The following is a 22,696-nucleotide window of genomic DNA, read 5'->3' on the forward strand; positions in this document are numbered from 1 at the left end:
GCAAATGGCCCCTGAACCACAATTTGGACATCGCTGTGTGAAAAAATGATGAGGTAAATTCAGAAACTTTTTAAAAGAAATTTTAATTGTTTATTTTAAAAACAAATAAAATGACAGATTGTATCAGAAGATCTTAGTCAGGCAGAGGAAACAAAATGATGAAATCCAGAAACTCAGCCAAACGTTTAGCATCAGAAATCCTGCTGGGATGGGAAACATGCAGAGCTAAAATACATCATCAGTGTCTGCAGGAAACAACGGAGCTTCATCTTCTCAGTATAAATTATGTGCCTGGTTTAATATTTAAGAAAAGAATAAATCCAGAGATCCTGTCTGAGGCGTTTCATCAGATCCTTTTAAATAAACAGGAAACATAGAAAGGTTTTAACAGTTTAAGTTTTAAATAGTTATAAATACTGGTTCAGTTTGTGGATCCTAATCGGGTCGGATCAGGACTCTGGTCTCACAGATCCAGCGGTTCTTCATGCTGCAGCTGCTTTTGGCCCAGTTGGATGAATTGTTGAGATTCGGGTTAATTAAACCACAGAAGAGTCGATTTCCAGCTTCTTGTGTCGACCAGAAGCTGAAGGATGAAAACACATGGAGTCACTTTGGTTCTGCTCAAACCTAAGAAACGTCAACCGGCTGCTTGTTTAAGGAAGCCAATCAGAGGAGATTCTTTCTGTAATGCTGCGTCTCTTTATGCCAGTAGAATGAACAGCATTAGGGCTGAAACCAATAATTATTCCACTGATGATAAATCTGCAGATTTTTCATTTAACCAATAAAGCCTTTCCATCCATGACTAGAAATAGATTAAAATGAAAATAAACTATCAAATTCATTTTGTAAATGAGAAAATAAACATTTTGTTGTACGGATGCAACGATGCCAGTTTTCTCACTTTCTATGCCGATATCTGAGGTTGAGTATCGGCCGATATCGATCCAATACACTAAAACTGCTAAATTAACTTAAAACTTTGAAAACACAAATATAAATTTATAAAATTTAAAATTTATTTGATAACTCTGAACCAGTGCAGCGCACATAAATCCACAAATAGCTTCATAAAATTGGTCAAACATGTAAGAAAAACCTTCAGTTAGTTCAGAAAGTTTAATTAGGAGTCAAACAGAAATAAATAAAGAAACCAGAACAAAACAACGGGTTGACTGGTCAAACGGAAAAATAAACTGCAACAAACCTTCTTTCAAATGATTCACAAAGTGCAACTAGGAATAATAAATATATTGTAAAATAAATAATAAAGCACAAAGCATAGAATTAGACTGACTAGATCTGCCTTTATGATCGGGAACATTATCACTTATAACCAATCTAGGATTTTTTTTGCATCTTTCATATGTATTGTGCAGTTTTGGCTTAATTACTGCTCTGACTGTGTTGTTCTTCCAGAAATAGTTTGTTAAGCATTAATCAATTACTAAATTAGTTGACGATGACTTCAGTAATTGGTGTAAATGAATTGAAGTTGATTAATTTTCTCTCTTCTGATTTACAGTTTGGTGAAAATGTTCTTACCTTAATAACAAACAAAAACACTGAGGAGCCAAATTATTCTAAACGTGTGCAGTCATTTTCAAAAAATAGATTTAAGCAACAATTAGGTTTCTGCAAAATAAGAAGTTTGTTTGTATAAATGTAAATCAAACAGTCTAAAAAAATCATGGTCATTAAAAATAGTTCAGCTTGATTTACAGAAACACTGGAAGGTGTTTGACCCGTTTAATCTTGTGTGAATTTAGTATGTTTGAAAATGAGGCCTTGCAGTGCGTGGTGAGACCACTTGGTGGCAGCACTGCTCCGTTTAACAGTTTTTTTTTTGTCGTTTGCGGTCCAGTGAAGCAGAAGGAGATGAATGATGAAAGTGCTTTCTTCACTGTAACCTTTCACCTCCTTCTTGTGAAAACTACTGAGGGTATTTCTGGGTTTGCAGGGCCTCCTGGAGGTGAAAAGGTTGGGAGGAAATTAGGAAATGCTGAAGTTTTTCTTCCGTTTGCGTGGTGCTTACGTCACAGAGAGGTTCCTGCCGTCTGCCCACGTCCACATGTCCTCCGTGTCTTTCTTCAACCCGATCCAGTAGCCGTGATTATTGTCGTTGTATTTTTTTGTTTTGTTGTTTATAAATTCCTGCATTTGAAAATAAAGATTAAAAATCTTAAAAAACAACAAAAAACAAACAAACAAACTGGATGTAATTTGTAAAGTCACACAGTAAACAAATTAGCAGCAAAATCATATTTTCACCATATCATTGGTACATTTATAAATTTCAGAGTTCCAAACTATATATTTAATTCACAAATTAAAAATTTATTTGAAAGTTAAATATTTAGTTAGCAAAATAAATATTTAATTCAGAATTTGGAAACTAAATATTTTTGCTCAAACTTAAGCATTTCGTCGGGAACAAAACGTTTAGCTTCCTAACTAAATACTAATTTGAAAGCTAAATATTTAGTTCAACTTGTAAATGTAATATTTAATTTGTAAATCTTACATTTACAGATGTATGAATAAGAGGATGAAAATATGACTAATAGGAAAACTTTTTTTTTCTCTGTGACAGGCTAAATAAACCAAAACATTGTGATTATTTTTTTACTATGTAACTTTACAAACATCATCCCATATAAAAATCCATTTGTTTTCACACTCTAAAAGTGAAATAGTTAAATAGTTATGGTTAAACTCTTTACCTGCTCCTCCTGGCTGTCGATCACCGCCAGCTTTGCATTTTTCTCTTTCTCACAAAACTCTTGGCTTTGCTGCCAGGTTTTCCACTTGTAGCTGTACTCGTCTTCTGTAAACAGGTAACAGTTTGACTGAAACATCGCCCAGCCGTTCGGGCAAGGCTTGCACTCTGTAAAACAATAAAAAAGGGATTAAAAAGGTTAAGCTGCTTAAAGGATTTATAACATTGCAGAAAAGGTCTATTAAAATCTGTATTTCCTAACGTTTCTGCGGGCAGCGTTCAGCCGCAGGAAAGTTGTCGTATTCCAGGATGACGTCTAAAGTCCAGTTGAGTCGGTTTCTCTCTCGGTGCAGTTCTGCTGTTCGTCTCCGTAAAGCTGCATTCATCGCCTCCAGCTTCAGATTCTGCTTCGTTAAAACGCCCGACTGTCTCCTCTGCTCATATGTGACTGCAGTCAGGTGTTTAAAATGTTTTACCTGCTCAGGTGGACGCTCAGACGGCCAGAGAAACAGACAGACTTACAGTAGACGCTGAGGATGATGATGGTCAGCAGCAGGATGAAGCAGATCATCCCCAAAAACAGCAGAGGGTGAAACTGAGATCTCTTTTCATTTTCTATGAAAATCAGATCAATAAAAAGTAAAACATTTTCAGTTTTAATACGTAGTTCCCACAAGTCTGAGCTGGAAGTGAGCTCCGCCATCTTGGTAGGCAAAGCAAACATAGCTGAACGTTTGAGACAACAAAAAAAGAAAGTATTTTAACACTCTTGACCAAATGTGCAAGAGAAATATCAACAAAATGGCTGCTGTCGGGTTCGACCCGCATGAAATGGAGAATGAAAACATTTTGACGATGTGGTTAATAGTGAAGATGGTCAATGTTTCATTGCATTCATAAAGGACGGACGAGTACACAAAAATTATACTCAAGTACGAGTAGTACTGCTTCAACATATTTATTCAAGTACAAGTAAAAAGTATCTGTCCAAGAAATTACACAAGAGTATTTGTTAAAAACTCTACTCGATACTGAAAGACTGATCAAATGATCAATCATTTAAAATTACATCGTCAGATGGACCAAATTCTAAAGTTAAATGGAAATTTTGGCATTTTAAGGCCCAAAACGACAATAATTCATTTGAGTAACAAAAAAAACAAAATCAGGCAAAATATTTTTTTTTCCAAATCAGTTAAACTTTTGAAACTTCAACAAAAACTGTGGTGTGTTTCTGTGTCTGGTGAATTTTTGATTTTTATTCAATGGATAGAAAATGCAGAAATGTTTCTCAAGTAAGAGTAGAGCTGCTTAATAAAATTACTCAAGTAAAAGTCAAAAGTACAAAGTAGTAAAAATACTCCTAAAAGTACGTTTAAAAAAAAAAAAAGTTGCTCAAGTAAACGTAATTGCGTAAATGTAACTAGTTACACGGAAATGTGACGTCACACGGGAACGAGGTTACCTGTTATGATCGGATGTGAGTCCTGCGTCTTCACCTCATCGTAAATTATTTCTTTGGGGCTAAATTTTTCTAAGGCAAAGAAAAATATCAGAAAACAAAACAACAGCATATAAATGTGCAATTTTTTTTTTAAATTTTTGTATTTTTCTGTCATTCACCTATTTTTTGTTCTCTAAAACTTAAAATACCTGAACATTATGTTTGATTTAGGGATTAATAACAGATGTGGACAGTAGGTGGCGGTAACATTTCAAACTTTAAAGGAAGAACGTTCTAGATCAGTGTTTCTCCACCCTGGTCCTCACCTCCACCCTGTCCTGCTTGTTGTAGGTGTTTCTTTTCTGCCACAGACCTGAATTGTATCTCTGGGTGATTAACAGGCTCCTGCAGTACTTGATGGTCATGCAATCATTTGAATCAGCTGGTCTGGAATAGAGGCTCATCTAAAACATGCAGATCAGGGGGTGGTGAGGACCAGGGTGGAGAAACACTGATCTAGATAAAGCTTTGATGTAGTGATATGAAAACTCAGCCTTTCATTTGTAATCGCTTCCCAAAGTAATTTGAGTCTCTTCCATCCAATGTCTGTCCCCATTCACTGCTAAAGCTGCTAATTTTAAACGGAAAAATAAACTTGTTTTGAAAAACAAAGTAACAAATCAAGACACCCTAAAGGAAAACTTAAATTCATTTTTCTTTCTGAATTATAAAGTATTTTTTTAAAAAATCAATAAACTAATAAATCTAAAATGTCAGATAAGGAGGCAGTGAGTGTTCAGAACCCAGATGTGATTAGAAATAACTCCAGTTATTGTTGGAACAGAAAGAGGAACCGTCATTTCTCATTCAGTCTGGTTCACGGGAATGGTGAACCATTTGTTTCTATGTTGCCATGGAAACATGATGGCTTTAGGAGGCGTGACACTTCTGCAAAAGTCTGCGTTGTTGACACTGCAGCCTGAAGTGACTCAATATCAAATTTTTTGACGTAATGCGACCTGTATCCGATCTCTTCATGGCAGTGTGAACAGCACAGGTCGGATTCGTTTACGAATGTGACCCATATCCGATACGTATCCGATTCAAATGCGACCTAAAGTTCAGGCCGCATTCATCCGAACTGAACGTCACTGATTCTCAACAAATCTCACTATTCTGCGTCCTGATACGCGCAAGCGGGAAGAAAAACAACAACCATGACGGACTATATGAGGAGGAAGTTGCTAATATGCTGCTCTGGCCGGATAACAACTTCAAATATATAAGCTAAGCTCCATCGTTAGCCTCCATGTTTACTTCCGCAAACACTGAGCTCTTCTTCTTCTTATGGCAGTTAGCAGAACACTGAGAACGCTGACGCTATAGCGCCCTCTAGTGCGCATGCGGGACACTTTCAGGTCGTTTGCCCGTTCAGTCACTTCAGACTGCAGTGTGAACGCACCCTTTGTTTCTACGTTGCCATGGAAACATGATGGTTTTAAGAGGCGTGACACTTCTGCAAAAGTCTTGGGGTGCGTTCACACTGCAGCCTGAAGTGACCCAATTCCATTTTTTTTACCAAGGCCGTTCACAGTGCGAGTAAATGCGACCTGTATGCGTTCTGCAGTGTAAACGGGCAAACGACCTGAAAGTGTCCCGCATGCACAGCAGAGGGCGCCATAGCGTCAGCGTTCTCAGTGTTCTGCCAACCGCCATGAGAAGAAGAAGAAGAGCTCAGTGTTTGCGGAAGTAAACATGGAGGCTAACGGTGGAGCTTAGCTTATATGTTTGAAGTTGTTGTCTGGATAGAGCAACATATTAACAACTTAATCCTCATATAGTCCGTCATGGTTGTTGTTTTTCTTCCCACTTGCGCGTATCAGGACGCAGAATAGTGAGATTTGTTGAGAATAAGTGACGTTCAGTTTGGATAAATGCGACCTGGACTATGGTCATATTTGAATCGGATACGTATCGGATATGGGTCACATTCTAAAAAAATCCGACCTGTGCTGCTCACACTGCCATGAAAAGATCAGACACAGGTCGCATTACAAAAAAAAATTGGAACTGGGTCACTTCAAGCTGCAGTGTAAACTCACCCTTGGTCAAAGCTGCGAAATGTGCAAAATGGCAAATTTCTAAAATACTTTAGAGAAAGAAGGCCAGAGCAGAAGAGAACCAGCAGACACAACCAAGTGGTTTACTGTACAACAGCGAATTACGGATGTAGATAAAAGGAGTACATTCCTGCCAAAAAACAGAAATATTGAGATTATGCTCAGAGGATCTCTAAAAATAAAAAACTTGGACATTTCTCATCTCCAGAAGTCTAACATTCTTAAATTAAATTAAAAAATTCAGTCTTGACATTAATTCAGAAATGTTCTTAAAAATGTGGAAATGTCAGAGTTTCGTAAATTAAAGATTTCTAAGATTATTCTCAAACTTGTGGACTTCTCAAACTCAGAAATTTCCAAGTTTTTCCTGGAAAATTTGAGATCATTCTCAAAATGTTTGTTTTGATTTTCATTAAAATTTTCAACTTTTTAACCTCAGAAATTTTCTTGTTTTTAGTATAATTTTTTTTAGATTAATCTCAACATTTCTGAGTTTTTTTGGCAGAAATCTTTTCGTTTTTTTAATCTGCTATGGCCCTGATACGCCGTCGTAAGACAGTGACGGAGAGTAAAACCTGCTGCTGGCGATCAGAGATCACCTGGACCAATCACCTGCAGCAGATGTTGCACCTGAAGTTCATTCACTGATGTAAATAGTCGTTATATTAACTATTACCATGAAGAAAAATGCAAACATTTTGCTCTGTAGTTGTGAGGATTATATCAGGAGAAAAATAATTTTTTGGTTTCTTGTTCTGTGTTTGAACAACGTGCATTTCTGCAGAGATGTTTCTGAAAACGCACAGAAACGAGAAGGAAATGATTCAGTTGAAGTTTTGAACTGCTGTGCTGAATGAAAATAAAACTGATCAAAATAATCAAACTGGTAAAATAAAAACCTCACCTGAGTCGATGTGTGCGAAGACACCAATAGTCTTAAAAGTCACATTTGCATAAGTCAGTTCTTCCTCCATGATTAAAAACCTACAAGCAGCAGAAAACCGTTTAATCTCCCAGAGAGACGGACAAAGTTAAACCTCCACAGAGACGCTTCAACCTCATTCTGATGTTTTCAGGCTCCGAGTCGAGACAGGATGTTCACTTCTTCTTTTCAGAGAAAGTTATGAAACCAAAGACGGAGATTTAGCCCAAGTGTTCATCAGCGAGAAACTGGCAGGGAAGAAGCTGTTTCTGGTGACGCTGGCCTGACGGGAAAAGTCTAAACGGTTTGTGTCCAGGATGTGTGGGGTCTGCAGAGATGTGACCATTTTACAGACATTATGGTGATTCTCTGCCTACTTTCCTCCATTTCATCTTTTCTTTAAGTGCTAATTGGTTGGTGGTCAGAGGCTTCTTTAGATGTGCTGCAGCACAGACCTCTACAGAAGATCCTTCCCACCCACAGGTCTAACAATATGTTAATCTATTATGACTCTTTGAAAGAACTTACTTACTTTGAGTTACTATGAAATCTAAGTTTGGTTGAATTTCTCGTAATAAATTTAAAAACTGATTGAAAGTAAACATACGGGAATCTTTGGTAAGACTTTTCTAAGTTTAGTTTGATAGTTAGTGGCTTTTATAATTTCTTTATGAAAGCAACTTGCTTTTATAAACCAACTTTATATAGTTTTATAAATTTGTTCTTTATAAAACCTTGTATTTTTATAACTACAAAGCAACAAATCAACCTTAGTGAATGGTTTTTATCATATAATAACTTGGTGCCGTTTGATTTTACTGTGGATTTTATCATAGTAAATATTCAGTGATCAACTTTATACACTGATGCCCAAAAATGAACAAAAAAAAAAGAAAGTATCCACCTTTTTTTTCGAACTTATAACATTTGATGTACTTAAATAACTACAGGGTTTTAACTTGAATGACATTTAAAGTTAAAAACAGATTTTAAAGTTAATATAATCAGTCTTTAGTTGAATTGTTGAGTCATTTTCCTGTTTTCTCACCAGAAGCTGCTACAGAGTCTCGTCTCGTGTTTTTGGTGATACTTTGTCTCCTCCTGGTGGCGGCTGTCATTATTACAGTCTACGGTGGGATTCTTGTTTTCTCTTCATTCCAGATTTACATGTTAAAATCAGTGCAGGTGTTTTCTAGAAGAGGATTTCTGCTCAGATAGCCACACTGTAATATACGGGGCATTTATGTTTCTCACTTTAAGATGCAGAGCTTCACTTTTACTTCGTTTGATTTAATCGTAATCCGATGTTATGATGCATGATTGTCGCAATTCACTTTAGCGTTTTCTTTTGCCTTTATTTCTCATGTCACTCAAAATAAATGAGGGTTGTTCAGAAATAATTTTGTGGCAGCTTTAACAACACAATGCCACAGGAGTCTGGTAAATATGCAAAATGTAAAAATAATTATATATTTTAAATCCTGCAGGTTCCATTTTGGATCTTAATTTTTGGTGTTTTAACTCTTCACTATATACATTATTCTTATTCTTGTGATTATTTATATAATACTACTAATAATATAAATTATTATAATTATTATTATTATAGTATATAATAATATTATTACATTATTATAAATAAAACAATATCATAGTAAATACAAAATACGTTATTCTATTTTCATAACAATAATAATGTCCATCCATCCATCCATCCATCCATCCATCCATCCATCCATCCATCCATCCATCCATCCATCCATCCATCCATCCATCCATCCATCCATCCATCCATCCATCCATCCATTTTCTTCCACTTATCCGGGGTCGGGTCGTGGGGGCAGCAGCTTCAGAAGGGAGGCCCAGACTTCCCTCCCCAGCCACTTCTTCCAGCTCCTCCGGGGGAACCCCAAGGTGTTCCCAGGCCAGCCGAGAGACATAGTCCCTCCAGCGTGTCCTGGGTCTCCCCTCCTCCCGGTGGGACATGAACTCCTCACCAGGGAGGCGTCCAGGAGGCATCCTGACCAGATGCCCGATCCTCAACTGGCTCCTCTCGACGTGGGGGAGCAGCGGCTCTACTCTGAATCCCTCCCGGATGACCGAGCTTCTCTCTCTAAGGGAGAGCCCAGCCACCCTGCGGAGGAAACCCATTTCGGCCGCTTGTATCCGTGATCTCGTTCTTTCGGTCATGACCCAAAGCTCATGACCATAGATGAGGGTGGGAATGTAGATCGACCGGTAAATCGAGAGCTTCGCTTTTTGGCTCAGCTCTGTCTTCATAACATATTATTTTGAGCAACAAAATCACCAAATTCTAGGACTAACATAAGAGGGAAAAGTTAAGTAGTTTTCTAAAGGGAACATAAAAAACTTCCATCATATTATTTGCTGCAGAAGAAGAACGTCAGAGTTGAACAATCAACAGGAAAGGATTTAGAAAATGTATTGGTTTAAAAAAAACAATGAGTACAGAGAAAGATTCATTTTTTTCATGTTTTTTTTATAATCATTTAAAAGCGCCTCAGCTCTACTGATGATCTGAAACATAAAACAGGAAACAAACGTAACAGGAAAACATCTGAGCCAACAGCTTGTAGAGCAACAGGGTGGATGAGTTCCTAAAGATCGCAGATCTATGTCAGAATTTACTGAATCTGATTTCTTGCTTCATTTCCTCATACTGGGCCGGTTTATCTGGTCCGATGTAAACGTTCTGGTTTTTGATGTTTAAGTTTTTTCTGTCTCTGGTGATGATGAATGAAGCCGCGGATTATCATAACATCCATAAACCTCCAAAAGGTGCGTGAATCTCAGACTTTTACAACATAACTGAGTAGAATAACAAATAAATTCAAAATTTTTACTTAAAACTTACAGAAACCTAAAAAGTAAACTTTTTAAGCTTCACATTTTTCTGCCATCAGCTTTTTATTTTTTAACAAACGGCTGCTGCTGACAAAGTGTTTGAGCTTCTTGTCAGATTTTATATCTGAAACTGTCATGTTTTTTATTTTTTATTTTACCAAACAGTTGCAGAAAAGTCAGACTTTTGTTTTGGGTCGTTGTGTTTGGGGATCATTTCTGCCCTTCTGGCGGCGAGCGTCATCATCATCATCCGCAGTAAGATCTTCATTTCCAAATTAAACATCACATAATAATATACTTCAGCTTTTCTTTTACAAAGTAAAATACTTCAAATGTTTGTAAATGTATATTTGTCGTAAAAAGAAATTCAAATTGTTTCATCTGAAGCCACATTAAGACATGAAAAGATAATTATAAAATAAGCATTCAGTGTTTTTTTAATTATATTGTGCCAGAGTTAAAATATTTAACTTTTTAAATCAGCTTTCAAAATTTTAAAATTGCATGAAAAACTAGAACATTTCTAAAAAAATTTAAAGAGTTTCTGCCAAATTGTGTCGGTTAGAATCCTTCATTCTGATACTAAAGAATAGCTAAATGCTAACGTTAGCTACATTTACTTAGCATGCTAACTGTTGCTAGCATATAAAAAATGAGCTAAAATGATTCTTTTAGCTGTAAGGCTAACATTAGCATGAGGACTATCAGTAGCATGTAGAGTGGCTAGCATCTTAGCCAAACTCTCCCAGTCATGTGTTTTATTTAGGTTTTATTTTATAGATAAGCACAAAATAAGTCATGATGGTAAAAGGGAATTAGAACCATTTGCTTTTAGAAGTAAATGATCAATAATATGAAATTTAAAATAACAGACTCTGGTGTTTTCTTCCAACTTTTGATTTTGCCGTTTTGTGGACTAACTAAATTGTAGAGGCGTAATTTGCAGACAGCTGACATGAACTGCTAATAAATTCATAAACATGAAAATGAAAAATATATCAAATTCTAGTTTATTTTAGTTTCATAAACTCACAACATCGTTACAGTTGGTTTTGGTTTCTCCTCATTAATTACCGTTTCAGATAACAAAAATGTTTCTCCATTTCAGTTTTAGTTATTTTGCCAGTTTTAGTTATTTTTAGTATTAGTTAACTATAATAACTTTGTCCTGAACTCACTGAAGCTCCAGCAGACTAAACTAAACCTCTGACATGTTTTCTGTTGGTTTTATTGATAGTGAGCGCCGTTCTGTACAGACAGGAAGTGAACCTCAGTGAGATGAAGATGGAAATCCTGGAGAATCGGGCCGAGATTCTGCTCAGAGACAGAAACGATCTCAACTGGACGCTGGGAGTCATCCTGACCTTTGACCTGTTTCCAGTCAGAGATTTCTGTCGTAAAAACAGTGAGTATGTTTGTACAGCCTCAGATCTAGGTTAGTAAAGTTAACTGAAACAAAAACTAACAAAATAACAAAGTTTGAAATTGAGAACGTTTTTGTTTTCTGCAGCTGAAATAAAAAAACTTAATGTGTTAAACTGTAACTGTGATGGTGTGAAAACATGCGGACGGTTGTGGTTTTGTGTTTCCCGGAGCAGAGTGCCAGCCGTGCAGGAGAGGCTGGACTCTGTTCCAGCACAGGTGTTATTTGTTTCATGAAGACGGCTGGTTTACCTGGCAGGAAGCTCGGCAGCTGTGCCAGGACCGAAATGCAGACCTGGTGGTTATCGACAATCTGGAAGAACAGGTTCGCTTTTCCAACAGCGCTTCAAAAAACGACCAAAACAAAACGGAAAAACGTCTCTTCTGATCATTTCTGTTTTTTAAACTTGTAGGAGTTTATCAGTAATCGAACAGACTTTTACTTTGATGAAAATCACGGATACTGGCTGGGACTGAACCAGACTGGCGGCAGCTGGGTCTGGGTTGATGGACGCGTTGATACTTTGGGGTAAGGAAGTGATTTTTATTTCACTTTTATCTCATTTTATCAGGTTTGCACAGTAAAAAGTGAATCCATGTTTACAAAAGTCCAACTTAAACAGATAAAAAGAGTAAATATTGAAAAGTTAAAAAGCAATTATAATTAAAACCAAGAGTTTTAAATGTTAAAATGCTTTTCATGCAAAGGGAAGATAAAACCTGCTGCCACTGAGAGTAAAATGATGCATAAAAATCTGATCTCAAATTGAGAGTTTCTTTAAATGAAGCAGAAATGAAAATATTTCTCTTATTTTGGATCAACTTGTGAATGTTCTGACGTCCCGATGTTTCGCTCTCTAAGGTTCTGGATGCAGAAACCATTTTCTTTTCCTGGGAAAAATGCACTGCTGGTTCCCAACAGGAATCCCACAACCAGCTGGGCCGAAGCCGACTCCGAATTTAAAAACAGATTCATCTGCGAGGGAAAAGCTCTAACAAGGTCATAGCAGCTTCAACAAACCAGGATTTTCACCACTTTTGATTTAAAAAGTCAAGCAGAAACTTCCTGTTTGGCCTCAGTTTGCCTGTTCTGCTTGTTTTTTTTTATTTTAATCAAATAAATTAAATAAAATAATTTCCTCAGAGTTTTTGTTCAGCCTGTACTGGAGGTCAAAGGTTTTCTGACGCCGTTTCAGTTTGATTTGGGTTTGGTGTCACTTCAAAAAGGAACTAAGTTTAAATTTAGGTTCCTTTTTGCTTATTTTAAACATAAATTAATGTTTTTGTAACACAGAGGAAACTTAATGTGTGGCAGCATTTCCTTTACAAATGTGTGTAAATCTGTGTGCATGTTCTGAAAATGTGGAAAACACAGTTTTGTAATCGTTTCTCTGTCCTGACATGTGGAGGTTTGACTTCTGGTAAAACTCAACTTCTTGATGAAATATGTTGTGAGATGGTGCCTGATGAAAACATGAACTCACTGGACTGGCCTGTTTTAAATTTCCACATAATGTGTTCAAAAAGCATCATCATTTCACAAATAAATCATGTTTTCACCTACAGACTGGGCCCATTTCACACAGACACGCCTGCAGTTTTTGTTAAAGTTTCATAAGTTAAAACATTTTTTTTGCCTGATTTTATTACTTTTTCTTACTTACATGAATTATTGTTATTTTTGTCCTTAAAAAATAACAAAGTTTCTATTTAGCTTTATATTTTGGTCCGTGGGATGATGTAATGTTTTAATATTAAAGGATTAATAACCGGATCACTTTTTACAAAATACTTTTTAAGTCTTACTTGAGTAAATTTTCAGCGACTCTCCCTCTGGTCAGGCCACCTGGCGACCTCTCCTCTGTCTGACTGAACCAGGGCAGCTGTGGCTACTATCCAGTAGCATGCCACCGTCAGTGTGTGTGTGTAGGTGTGTGTGTGTGTGTGTGTGCGTTTGTTTGTAATAACTTGTGGGGACGATTTTGCTGACACTACGTTATGGGGACCAATTGCTCCTTGTGGGGACCGAAGCTTGGTCCCCACAAGAACCCAAAAACCCTGTTTTTGGGTCAGGGGTCAGAGTTAGGACTAAGGTGTGAATTGAGTTTTGGTTAGGGTTAGGTATGTGATGGTTAGGAAAAGGGTACATGTACAGTTTAGGCTGTAGAAATGAATGGAAGTTAATCGAAAGTCCCCACAAAGATAGCCATGCAAACATGTGTGTGTGTGTGTGCGTGCGTGCGTGCGTGCGTGCGTGTGTGTGTGTGTGTGTGTATGTGTGTGTGAATGACTGCATTGTGAAGCGCTTTGGGCTCCTCTGGACTTGACTACAAACCTTTTAACGTTTTATTTGTTTCTTCATGAAATGTAAACAGAAATGGAGCAGCGTTTTAGTGGTTGGAGGAAATTTATCTTTTGTTTTTGGTAAAAGTCATTTCTCTCGCTAGGCTTGGCTCTCAAGTTTGTTGTGGTTGTATTTACCCAGAATGCACTACACCGTAGCCCATTTCCTGCTCTTGGAGCGGTTCCGGTCTGCTTGGAGTTCAGAGATGCATTTGAACCACAGCTCAGCTCACTTCAGCCGAACAAAACCCACAAACCCAGTTTGTTGGTAGATCAGAGTTCAGTTTGGTTTGCATTCACGACATCCCAAATGAAATGGACCTGCTATGCAAATGGACTGCAGTTTTAGCCAAATGGACTAAATGAACCCTAGAAGTCCAATCCCCCGTGGATAAAGCAGAACTTTACAGTCTGAATGGTTTTCTGCCCCGTGTCTCTGTGTGTGTTAGGCTGGTATCAGATGAGTCCGTCCACCAGACCACAGACGCTTTGGGTTTTTGTTTCTGCTCTACTTCACTTTTTACTGTGTGGACTGGCCAAAAAAAGCTTAGCATATTTAGGTTGTTTTTCAGCTTAGACTAACAGTCTTAAACGGCATTCGTGTAACTTTAGTTTTTGAGAACTTGTGAATAAACTGCAGCCTCAAAGCGAGATCACACCTATCAGAAATAAAAGGTGTGAAAACTGACGAGGTTGAAGTGAGGAACTGGCCAAACCTGTGTTGTTTTTAGCTTTCAGTGTCTCTGCTGAGCTCAGAGAATCAGGATCCAGCGCAACAACAGAGACTTAGACAAAATTATTAAAACATATTCATCTGCAGACTTTAACGATGGCCAAAGACTCACATGAAGAGATTTATGAAAATGTTCAAACAGTTTCAAGCGGTGAGTTACTCGTGTTTGTTGTAAAATACAAAAATATAAATGTACATTTTGTTTAGTCAAGTTGTTGGTGAAAGACTGGATGAAAAACAGATTATTAAAACTGTTTTGTATCATATTTAGGTTTGTTATTGAACTTATTTTTGGGTAATTAAAAGTTAGTGGTCAAAAATATTCTCAATTGAACTTCCACGCTTTATGTTAATATTAAACTTTTTCCTCTTTTTTTAAAAAAAAATCTGTTTTACTGTAAAAATAATGAACCTAAAAGAAACTAGATGTAATGTTTTCTTTAGCTTTTTTATCTTTTAAAAAGTAAGAAACTGTTCGGTTGGTGCAAAATTGTGATTATTGAATTTCTCTGTGTCCTGCAGAGAGAAAAGAGAAAACATCGATAACTTGTTCCAGTCGTCTGTTGTGTTTGTGGATAATTAGTTTCCTCCTGGTGGGAAGCATTGTGGCCAACTTTTGGAGTAAGTCTCCTTTCCTTTTATCACATTTTAATCCACTAGACTGTAGTTAACTCAGATTATTATGAAGCTACAGCTTTCACTTTACAAGCACAAACCTGTGTATTTACTCGTGTTTATGTCCTTAGTTTTTACTCATTTTATTTAGATTTCTGGTGACACACCAGGAGAAGTTAAAGGAAAATTATTTATGGTTTTCAAACTGATTTATACACAAAACTGAAACAGAGCTGGAAGCAGTTTTAATGGGCTCTTCACCTGCTCCTTCCCTGCGCTGGTTGGTCAACCGTCGGCATTTTTTATGATGCTTTTCGTCACCAAAGATTTAAAATGCAGGACGGCGTTAAAAGAAGTGTAGTGTTAGTGTGAGTCAGCGTCTGTCGAGAAAAGTCGAGATCATCCCACTTCCCCATGCTGGAGATTTTAGTTTAATAGTAACAATAAATAAAGTTACCTTTAAAACTGAGTACACCGGTGACATCGAGACCCAACAGTAGAGTCAGACTGTAATAAAATTTATCTGGTTGTTACTGTGTCCTGCAAACTTTGCTTTAATTCTACTTTTTTCTATTTAATCATAACAAATCATAGTCAGGCAGAAAGAGAGACATGAAACAGAAAGAGCTGGTTTCCTGAATAAAGGGGAAGGAAGTTTCCAGCCTGAATCAGTATAAAAATAGTTCAGACTATTCTTTATTTCAAAGCATTAAAGGTTTAAAGAATAAAATCCAAACATTTTGAGTAATTGGATAAAACCCAGAGTAAAATACTTAAATTAATAATAATAACTTATAATTTAATATTAATAATTAATATTGGTTGATGTTGGTTTGATTATCAGAATATTTACAGTTACACTTACACTTGTGGAAATACTTACAGGTGAAACAAGTAACTGTAACTTTGGTATCAAATAATTAGAATAATGGATTATTCCTGGTTTCTTTTCAGAAGTGTCTGTAATAACTCACATTATGATTATAATAATTAACTTTTAACTAATAATTTATGGTTATTATAACATTATAAATGAATGTTAAATCAGATAAACTAAAAGGTTATAAATGTGATTTTGACATTGAACTTGAAAAGGTGTAAAATGTTGTAACTGTAATTAAAGGTCACTGATGTTGTGTTGGAGGTTGATGGTAGGTGAAAGGTGAAAGGTCAGGGGGAAAGAGGGACTGATGGGAGAGCAGAGGTGACCAAGACCTTATTGTTGAACTTTAACTTTCCTAAGAAAAGGTTGGACAGGCAACAGACGTAGAAGGACTGTTGAGCAACTCAGGGACATTAGAACAGACATCAGGACATAATGTCTCCAAGACGGTGATGGACATAAGATCATCTGTCCAAGCAGTCAGCCAATGAGAGGCACAGCAACAAAGCTAGCCAATGCAAACACACCAAAAGGTGGGTAAACCCTTTATAAGGTGGGTGCAAAAGAGGAATCTTTGGTTGGATCCTTTAGGCAGCTTGGAGCCAAGACGGAGATGGACAAAGAACTCTGCAGCTGAAGAAGAGCCGGGGCCACAGAGCCGGAGACTGTTCTGCACATGGGGACCAACCCGTTAGCAACATGTGGCTTCAAATCGCACTTCTCTCATCAGCTGGGTTCAGACCAAAAGACAAAGACAAAGGAAAAGTGGAAGAACTGGGGCGTTCCTTCCATGAGACCAGCTTGTCTGCATCTCAATGGACCAGAAAGATCGTGAGGCGAGGAGAAAGGAGCTACAGAGCTGCAGGACAAGAAGCTGAGGACCGCCACGCGCATGAGGAAGTCACCCTGAGGCCCGAGACCTGCCGCTCTAAGTCAGTACTCTTCCTGCCAGCACCCAAGTCCTGTGTGACCTCAGCATCGAAGCAGAGATGGAAGCTCATCAGACCTGCAGGGACGGCTGCCCTCATCGATCAGCTGTGAGCCTCCTGCTGCTGCAACACCTCCTTCATCATCAGGCCAGTTCTGGGGTTCTAGATGCCAAACTCTGTCCGTCTCTCTCAAAGTTTCCCGTTTTTAGTTCACAGTGTCAGCATTAAAGATAGGCTAGATTATTGATTTTACTTATTTGATTATTTCTGCTACTGAATTAAGCTGTACTGACCCTTGCAAAATTGCCTTACTAATAAAATAATTAGCATTAAGAAAATCTAAAAGATGTTGTGGACATTCAATTAATGAATCACCTTAAAGTTCTTTGATGGTTGTAAAATAGCTATGAAGTTTGATTCTGGGAGGAAAAAGTGGAAAATGTTTTATAGGTTGCTTTTAGCCCAAAACTAAAACAACACCCTTGGGACTCGCCCGAGCCACTAAAACCAACCTGGTTCAGTAACAAGTGCAAGTTGTAATAAAGAGGAAGAGCGACCGTTAACAGGTGGCTCTGTGAAACTAGTTGGTTGCTGGCTGCTCAATCTGGCTAATTCACAAGGAGACATCTGGATGGAGGTCATCAGAAACCAGGCTAGTCTTTCTCGACTCCAGCTTAATCAGAGTTTACTTCAGTTCTGGACAGAGTAAAATCCCAGCAGATTTAGGAAACTCAGTTCACCCGTTAGATGGAGAGCTGGCTGCACATCTCCCTCCTCTGAGAAGGGGAAGAAGAGAAAGAGAATGGGAGGGTGTTGCGTAACAACACATCTTTCGCTGCTAAACTCTGTTCTGCTTCAGGTTGTCGTATCTGAAGAGGATTTAATGCAAAAAGGTGTGAAACTGAAATGAGACACAGCACAGAAAAATACTTAGCATACAAATCATACTATGGCCAAAATAAATGTGGATTTACTGCACCATGGTGGGAAATGTTTGTCACCTGATCAAGAATATAATTTTAAGGTACTTTATGAGAAAAAAAAACAAATAAAAAAACCCCACAGCATTCAAATGTGCTGAAAAGAACCATAATATGTCAATACGATGCAGGCAGCTCTGCATGCATCCAAATCATACCAATAAACATTACTTTATATAGATATGATGCTTAATTAGTTAATTTCAACTTTGATTTCCATGTAGATAAAGTCAGACCAGCCTAAATATACTGACAATAAAAGCAAGTCAAAAGTTGTTAAACTTGTGACAATATTCAGTGGAGAGACATAATAATAATAATAATAATAATAATAATAATAATAATAATAATAATAATAATAATAATAATAATGGGAAAATACAAAAACAAAAGGGTTTGCTGCTCTGCTGGGGGAAGAGCCATGCTTCCAACATGGACACAAACTGTTCAGGGCTTCTGTTAGCATTTAGCATTTAGCATCTGCAGCTAGTTGATGCATCCTCTGATATACTAACTGCACATTTCTGGCAATTTACTTAAAGGTTACATAAGAGTTTTCTAATGTACATTTGGATTAAAACAAGCATCCTGCCTGTAATTCACTTAATTCCCCTCTGTCATTTGCAGTGTGTCTTCAGATGTACCAACAGGAAGCAGCTTTCCAGGAGCTGGAGATGAAGATGGGGAAACTACAAAACTACAGCGAGGAGCTGGAGATGAAGACGGGAAAACTACAGAACCACAGTGAAGTGCTGACTCATGAGAATAATGACCTGAACTTATGGCTGAACTTTTTTCTGAAATTCAAAAATGTTCAAGTCTCAAATTACTGCAGTGGCAAAAGTGAGTTGGTGTCATGTGACCTTCCTGAAACCAAAACAATGATTTCTGCTAATTGATGCTGAAAGCCGCTCGTCTCCCCCCGTTTGCTTCACGTTGACAGAGTGTCGGCCATGTCAGGAAGGATGGGTTGAGTTTCACAAAAAGTGCTATCTGTTTATTGATGAACCTTGGAAAACCTGGAAGCAAAGCGATGAGCACTGCAAAAGCAAATCCGCAGATCTGGTCGTTATTGATCACCTGCAAGAACAGGTGAGCTCTAGCACAGATTCATCTTTGAAAATTACATTTTTAGCTTTTAAAATATAAAAATAATGATTTTTAAACCAAATGACTTTCAGGAGTTTCTCAGTAAACAGATCAAGTTTTACTATGACGAATATCATGGATTCTGGTTGGGCTTACGTGAAATTAACAACACATGGGTCTGGACTGACGGACGTAATGACACTCTGGGGTAAGAAAGTTTAATAAAACGTAAAATAAACACAAGAAATAAACAACATAGAGCACCCAGTGTTACCTTCCTAAAATAATCACTGAAATCCATTTTTTTGGGGAAAACTTGGGATTATTATTTCAGGAAGGCGACAAAATGAATGTTTAAATCAAGACTAAATCCACCTGGTTAGTTTATTTTGAAACAAAATACTTAGAGACTTGACCAGAGGTGGGCAGAGTGGACAAAGGTTTTACTCTAGGAAAAGCAAAAAGTATTTGGTAAAAAGTAACTGATCAAATTATCAGTCATTTCATCTTTCAACATGACATCATCAGACAGACTGAAATATAACATTAGCTGGAAATGTTGGTATTTTAAGGACCAAATGGTTCATTTAAAAAACTAAAACTACAAAATAACAAAATTAGAGCAAATTTTCCCCAATCAGCTCCTTTTGCTATACAGACATTTTAATACAAACTGTCTGGTGACGTTTTGGTTCTTCGTTCAGTGAAGTTACTCACAGGATCTAGAAACTTTACCCAAGTAAGAGTAACAATACTTCACAATAAATTAACATAAAAAATACAGCGCAGCAAAAATTCTCCTAAAAGTCATTTTTACCAACATTTACTCAAGTAAATGTGAGTAAATGTAACATTGACCAACATATTTGATGTTTATCTGTGATTTTGATGATGGTAAACAATAAAATGTATTATTGTTTCTTCTCAAATTGGTAACTTTTTATTGTTATTAATTGTTATTTTTGTGTTTTCATGATGTAAAAAGACTTTGTCTTTTTATATAATATGATTTAAATATGATATACAAATAAACTTGATTGATTGATTGATATGCAGTAGGTATAAATCCACATTAAGTAATTTTTCTTAAGTATTTTGCAGTTACATTCCTGAGATAAATCATAAAATGTGAGTTTCTACTCTTCGGCAGTCTGAATATCAGTTCTTTCCATGACCTTGTAGTTTTTCTGTATCATTTCTGTTTATATTCACTCAGTTTTGAACCAGCAGAATTTAACAGTCATAATGTTTTGAAGGTTCTGGATGGAATCAGGTTATGGTCCCTCTGGTCCGTTTACTCTGCTGATCCCAGGAAAAACTCCAATAAAGAGTTGGGACACATCAGATGACGCCTTTCTGAACAAATTCATCTGCGAGCAAGAAGCCCTGGTGAAGCTTGAAGCCAGAGCCAGGTGACTCTCTGACCTTTGACCCAACGATGAGGGTTCACAGAAACGCTTCTCAAATGTCTGCTACCTAAATGAGCTTTTCTTGATCTCCAGTTTGCAGCTAGTTAGTCTGTTTGTGGTCATCAGAGCCACGCGACTCGAGTTTACGATAAAATCAAACTTCAGAGAAATGTGTTGTTTTGAAATTACAACCACAGACAGACCAAAAAGAAAGAAGCAAAAAAAAAACAAAAACATTTGAACTCAATTTGCACCTTTTAATTTGTCTTTCTAAAAGTGTTGCATCATATTTAACCCAATAAGTGTTAAGAAGCATGATGTTCTCACAGCTTCTCAGTTTTAATATTTTATCTGCACAGATTAGTATTGTATTCTTTATACATATTTTATATGTTTTTTATTCATATGTTTGTTTGAATCTTTTTGCTTTGTCACTTTGCTGATGTAACAAAATTAGAGAAACAATAAACGAATTTCTGTCCTATTTTATTACATTCAGTGTTTTTTTTTTACTCATAATCAGACTTTACTGCACCCAAATATACTTTTGTTTTATTGAATTGAGTGCATCAATTTAATTGATTTTGTTTAAATGGTAGGCTGCATATTAATGAACATACAATATTTTCATAAATATTCCAGATTTCGCTAAATTATTTCTGCTTTGGGTCAGTTATACAGAAGAATATTATTATTTATATTTTGCTAAATACCACAAATTTAGGAGAGAAAGCTTTTTCTCTTTGTTTTTAGCCAGAATTACTTTTCTGACTAACTTGGGTCAAAACTTTGGTTTTGTTTTTATTTAGCCCGGTTCTTTCTGACTGAACTGTGTAACTGGTTTAGATTTTACTTCTCTGTTTTCATCCAGATTCATTTAAAAGAAAACATTTCTAACATCACATAAACCATTTGGTCGGTTTGGAAACTGAAGTATTTCTGACAATAGTTTCCATTCCACTTAAAGAAATCACACTGTCATCATATGTTGGTGTTAATTTGTGACATCGGTTTGGAAGAGATTAGGAGGAAGTAATTTATTTATATTAAGGTTCTGAAGTTGCACCTTCTCAGCTTCAAAACGTCTATTTATTTTCTGCTTCCTTCACTGTGTCACTTAAAAAAATCCTTGTAGAGTTTATGTAAACATTAAAGAGCAGAAATGCAAAAATATTGGATTTTACAGCAGAATGTGTGTCTAAAAAAACAGATTTTACTACAAACAAACTTTTGAATACAAGTTTTTTACTCATCTGTTGATGTGCAGATTGTAAAAATATTTACCTGCTCAATATTTTGTCATGATATCCGCAGTTTGGCCATTTTTACATTTTGGTCAACATCCTAAAGTGAAAAACAGAAATAATTACAACACTTTTATAAATCAATCATCAACAAAATTTGACTTTTTTGACAAAATATTTACAAAAAGAAAAAACTTGTATCTTTTATAAAATCTATATTTTTCTACATATTTGTTGAAACTCACCATGAAGTTTGTTATGAGACAGATAATCTGAGAAAAATAAACTTCCTCTTCTTTCTCCCAGTACCAACTAGAAACAACCAATCAGAGCCAGGAGGCGGATCTTAGCGCTGTCAATCATCCTGACGACACTGCAGCTAGCAGAGTCTGCCACAAATGCTAAAGCTAGTTAGCATAGCCGCTGATGACGGCAGGTAAACAGTTTTCCTGTAGCGGTGAGTTGTTTCTCTCCCATCAACACATTTAGCAGCGGGTACAGGAGGATGACTGGCAGCGTTTAAACCCTCCTGGCTCTGATTGGCTGTTTCTGGTGAATTTCTTCAATAAAAGCTCTGGGAGGTGGAGGAGATCGATCTTTTTACTGATTATGTGTCTCATACTGTGACCATTCCAACAAATACATAAAAACATATTTTTTAATTTAAAAGTTTCATTCTGCAGCTTTAATTTCAAAGTGAAAACTGATTTCTACCAAATAATAACAAAATTATTTAACATAATAAAAGTTAACAAGCAGCAGGGATGCAAACCGGACCGAGATCAAATGTTTCGAACAAATATTTCAGGACACAAAAATGCAAACATAAATAGAAAAGGGGTAAATTACTCAACCAAAACTAAGTCTTGGTATTAATAGTTTACCCATTTGTGCATCAATCAAATGCCTCAAGGTTTTGATATTTAATCCAAACTCTGCAGCTCCTGGAATAACAGGTGGCAACTAAAGTTTTGAAATC

At 36.7% G+C, this 22,696-nt stretch overlaps 3 protein-coding genes across 4 annotated transcripts; 2 read left to right on the forward strand and 1 right to left on the reverse strand.

The window, feature by feature from the left end:
• Nucleotides 1–64: 64 nt before the first annotated feature.
• LOC103477546 (natural killer cells antigen CD94-like) lies at nt 65–7,367 on the reverse strand. 2 transcript variants are annotated; one of them, XM_008430705.3, is made up of 7 exons: nt 7,188–7,367; nt 4,185–4,253; nt 3,242–3,334; nt 2,982–3,167; nt 2,724–2,887; nt 2,036–2,154; nt 65–583 (listed from the first exon to the last, which is right to left on the reverse strand). In XM_008430705.3, the coding sequence occupies exons 1-7, from the start codon at nt 7,255–7,257 to the stop codon at nt 436–438; spliced, it is 849 nt and encodes a 282-aa protein (XP_008428927.1). In that variant the 5' UTR covers nt 7,258–7,367; the 3' UTR covers nt 65–435. The 2 variants fall into 2 exon arrangements, with proteins under 2 accessions (XP_008428927.1, XP_081473054.1); XM_081616928.1 differs by lacking the exon at nt 7,188–7,367 and having other exon boundaries at nt 4,185–5,418.
• Nucleotides 7,368–8,901: 1,534 nt separating this feature from the next.
• LOC103477547 (natural killer cells antigen CD94-like) lies at nt 8,902–13,057 on the forward strand. The gene is made up of 6 exons (XM_017309285.2): nt 8,902–10,004; nt 10,236–10,325; nt 11,308–11,475; nt 11,669–11,817; nt 11,906–12,021; nt 12,355–13,057. The coding sequence occupies exons 1-6, from the start codon at nt 9,929–9,931 to the stop codon at nt 12,497–12,499; spliced, it is 744 nt and encodes a 247-aa protein (XP_017164774.1). The 5' UTR covers nt 8,902–9,928; the 3' UTR covers nt 12,500–13,057.
• Nucleotides 13,058–13,175: 118 nt separating this feature from the next.
• LOC108166999 (dromaiocalcin-1-like) lies at nt 13,176–20,972 on the forward strand. Its single transcript, XM_017309284.2, has 6 exons — nt 13,176–14,719; nt 15,091–15,189; nt 18,603–18,818; nt 18,919–19,067; nt 19,157–19,272; nt 20,321–20,972. The coding sequence occupies exons 1-6, from the start codon at nt 14,665–14,667 to the stop codon at nt 20,478–20,480; spliced, it is 795 nt and encodes a 264-aa protein (XP_017164773.1). The 5' UTR covers nt 13,176–14,664; the 3' UTR covers nt 20,481–20,972.
• Nucleotides 20,973–22,696: the final 1,724 nt, after the last annotated feature.

Source organism: Poecilia reticulata, chromosome 16 (genome assembly GCF_904066995.2).
Source record: "Poecilia reticulata chromosome 16, P_reticulata-male-v2, whole genome shotgun sequence".
Classification (NCBI taxonomy): domain Eukaryota; kingdom Metazoa; phylum Chordata; class Actinopteri; order Cyprinodontiformes; family Poeciliidae; genus Poecilia; species Poecilia reticulata.

Bases quoted from the DNA above. Each gene is read 5' to 3' on its own strand.
- LOC103477546 (XM_081616928.1), bottom strand. From the start codon at position 4,338: ATGACAGAAAAATACAAAAATTTAAAAAAAAAATTGCACATTTATATG. The intron at 3,168-3,241 runs GTAAGTCTGTCT...ACCTGACTGCAG, and splicing joins CATCATCCTCAGCGTCTACT to TCACATATGAGCAGAGGAGA. The intron at 584-2,035 runs GTAAGCACCACG...TTCATCCTTCAG, and splicing joins GGCAGGAACCTCTCTGTGAC to CTTCTGGTCGACACAAGAAG.
- LOC103477547 (XM_017309285.2), top strand. From the start codon at position 9,929: ATGTTTAAGTTTTTTCTGTCTCTGGTGATGATGAATGAAGCCGCGGAT. The intron at 10,005-10,235 runs GTGCGTGAATCT...TTTACCAAACAG, and splicing joins CATCCATAAACCTCCAAAAG to TTGCAGAAAAGTCAGACTTT. The intron at 10,326-11,307 runs GTAAGATCTTCA...TTTTATTGATAG, and splicing joins CGTCATCATCATCATCCGCA to TGAGCGCCGTTCTGTACAGA.
- LOC108166999 (XM_017309284.2), top strand. From the start codon at position 14,665: ATGGCCAAAGACTCACATGAAGAGATTTATGAAAATGTTCAAACAGTT. The intron at 19,068-19,156 runs GTGAGCTCTAGC...AATGACTTTCAG, and splicing joins TTGATCACCTGCAAGAACAG to GAGTTTCTCAGTAAACAGAT. The intron at 19,273-20,320 runs GTAAGAAAGTTT...AATGTTTTGAAG, and splicing joins GGACGTAATGACACTCTGGG to GTTCTGGATGGAATCAGGTT.